Consider the following 1,979-nt stretch of genomic DNA (forward strand, 5'->3'; position numbering starts at 1 on the left):
CCAGGCGTGATGTTGGGCTGCCCTCAATGGAAGGCTTCGAATGCCAGTCAAGTCAGCATTTGAGGGGCAGGGAGTTAGGGGGCCCCTCCCCACCCCAAGTCCCCACTGCCAGTTGCCCCGGGGACTCAGGTGGGACTTCCAGGGGGACCTCTGGTGCTGGAAGGTTTTGGGGGACGGTGAAGCTCTGGACAATACGTTTCGTTCTTTTTTATTTTATTTTATTTTATTTCTTTAAAATATATTTTATTGATATTTTGTACATAGAGGAAGGGAGAGGGACAGAGAGTTAGAAACATCGATGAGAGAGAAACATCAGCTGCCTCCTGCACACCTCCCACTGGGGATGTGCCCGCAACCAAGGTACATGCCCTTGACCGGAATCGAACCCGGGACCCTTCAGTCCACAGGCCGACGCTCTACCCACTGAGCCACACCAGTCAGGGCCCGTTTCGTTCTTTTTTAAAATACATTTTGTTATTGATTTGAGAGAAACATCAATTCGTTGACTCCTGCACGCCCCCTGCTGGGGATCAAGCCCACAATCAGGCCTGTACCCTGACTGGGAATCCAACAGGCAACCTCTTGGTGCCTGGTCGATACTCAACCACTGAACCACACCGGCTGTGTTGTTTTTTCTTTCTGCATTTTCTACATTTTCTTGAGAATGCCGCAAGGGCGGGGAGGGGGGACACTGGGGCCTGAGCCAGCTGCTGTGTCCAGGAGCGCAGTGGGTGGGGGGCGCTGGGCCTGAGCCGGCTGCTGCGGGGAGGGGGGGTGGTCAGGCTGTCCTGGGACGCCACGTGCGTTCCCCTAACATCGGGCCTGCGGGCAGCGGCTGTAGGGACGGAGGTGTTTCCTCCCGCCCAGGTTCCCTGGCTGGTCCCATAAGTAAAGCCGTAGAAGTCAGGTTAGCGAAGCAAACCCCCATGGAGAGCAGGGACCCTCCTCCCGTGGGCCCGGCGCAGGCCGCCCTGCAAGCTCCGTCCCCAGCGGAAGACGGGTGCGGGGTGGGGTCGGCGACCGGGAAGGCCTGCAGGTGGCCGTCATGCCGACTGGCGCGGGCCTGCAGCTCTGGTAATTGCTCCCAGGGATGGGGTCCCCTCCTCATCCTGGGCCGTGCGGGCCCCTTACCAATGCAGGTTCCCCGCACGTCACTGTCCCCCCAGAGGGGCACCTTCCCTCGTCTTCAGGGCGCCCGGGCCGCCGACCGGCATGGCTCCGTGAACAGAGCGTTGGCCTACGGACCGAAGGGTTCCGGGTTCAATTCCAGCCAGGGGCATGTACCTTGGTTGCAGGCTCCTCCCACTCCCTCCCCCACAACCCCTCTGGCCCAGGCCCTGGTCGGGCATGTGCAGGAGGCAACCCATCGATGTGTCTCCCTCCGTCTTTCCCTCTCTCTTCCACTCTCTCCAAAATCAGTGGAAAAATATCCTTGGGTGAGGATTAAAAAAAAAAAAAGACCAGCTCAAACGAATATTCCAGAGGGTGATGGGCTCTTCCCTTCCCTGCCTTGTAGGCTCTGAGAACGACCCGAAGGCGACGTCGGTGCCCGAGGGGGAGATGGAAAGCCCACAGGAGCTAAAGGAGGAAGGTGGCCCCCAGGCGACGTCGGTCCCCGAGGGGGAGATGGAGAGCGGACAGGAGCTGAAGGAGGAAGGTGGCCCCCAGGCGACGTCGGTCCCCGAGGGGGAGATGGAGAGTGGACAGGAGCTGAAGGAGGAAGGTGGCCCCCAGGCAGTGGCCCCCAGGTGACGTCGGTGCCCGAGGGGGAGAAGGAGAGCGGACAGGAGCTGAGGGAGGACGGTGGCCCCTCCTCATCGCTGGACTCCGGTGACCAGCAGTCTTGGAAAAGCCAAAAAGTGAGTGCCGGCCCCGGGCGTCCCGGTTCTGCCACCGCCACTTCCTGCCCTGGTTCCCCAGCTGCCGGCCCTGGTGCCCGAGTCCCCACGGCACTGCCCTGGAGCTGCCCCCCGCAGCCC

At 61.1% G+C, this 1,979-nt stretch overlaps 1 protein-coding gene across 1 annotated transcript in view; it reads left to right on the top strand.

Annotated features, from left to right (window-relative positions):
• Positions 1 to 1,979, top strand: part of RNF213 (ring finger protein 213) — a 134,056-nt gene that overhangs the window by 3,708 nt on the left and 128,369 nt on the right. Inside the window, exon 2 of the mRNA XM_015559756.1 lies at positions 1,517 to 1,748. Within this exon, the coding sequence (XP_015415242.1) occupies positions 1,517 to 1,748 (232 nt within the window). The remainder of the gene's footprint in view (positions 1 to 1,516; positions 1,749 to 1,979) is intronic.

This window comes from Myotis davidii, unplaced genomic scaffold (genome assembly GCF_000327345.1).
Source record: "Myotis davidii unplaced genomic scaffold, ASM32734v1 scaffold211, whole genome shotgun sequence".
Classification (NCBI taxonomy): Eukaryota; Metazoa; Chordata; class Mammalia; order Chiroptera; family Vespertilionidae; genus Myotis; species Myotis davidii.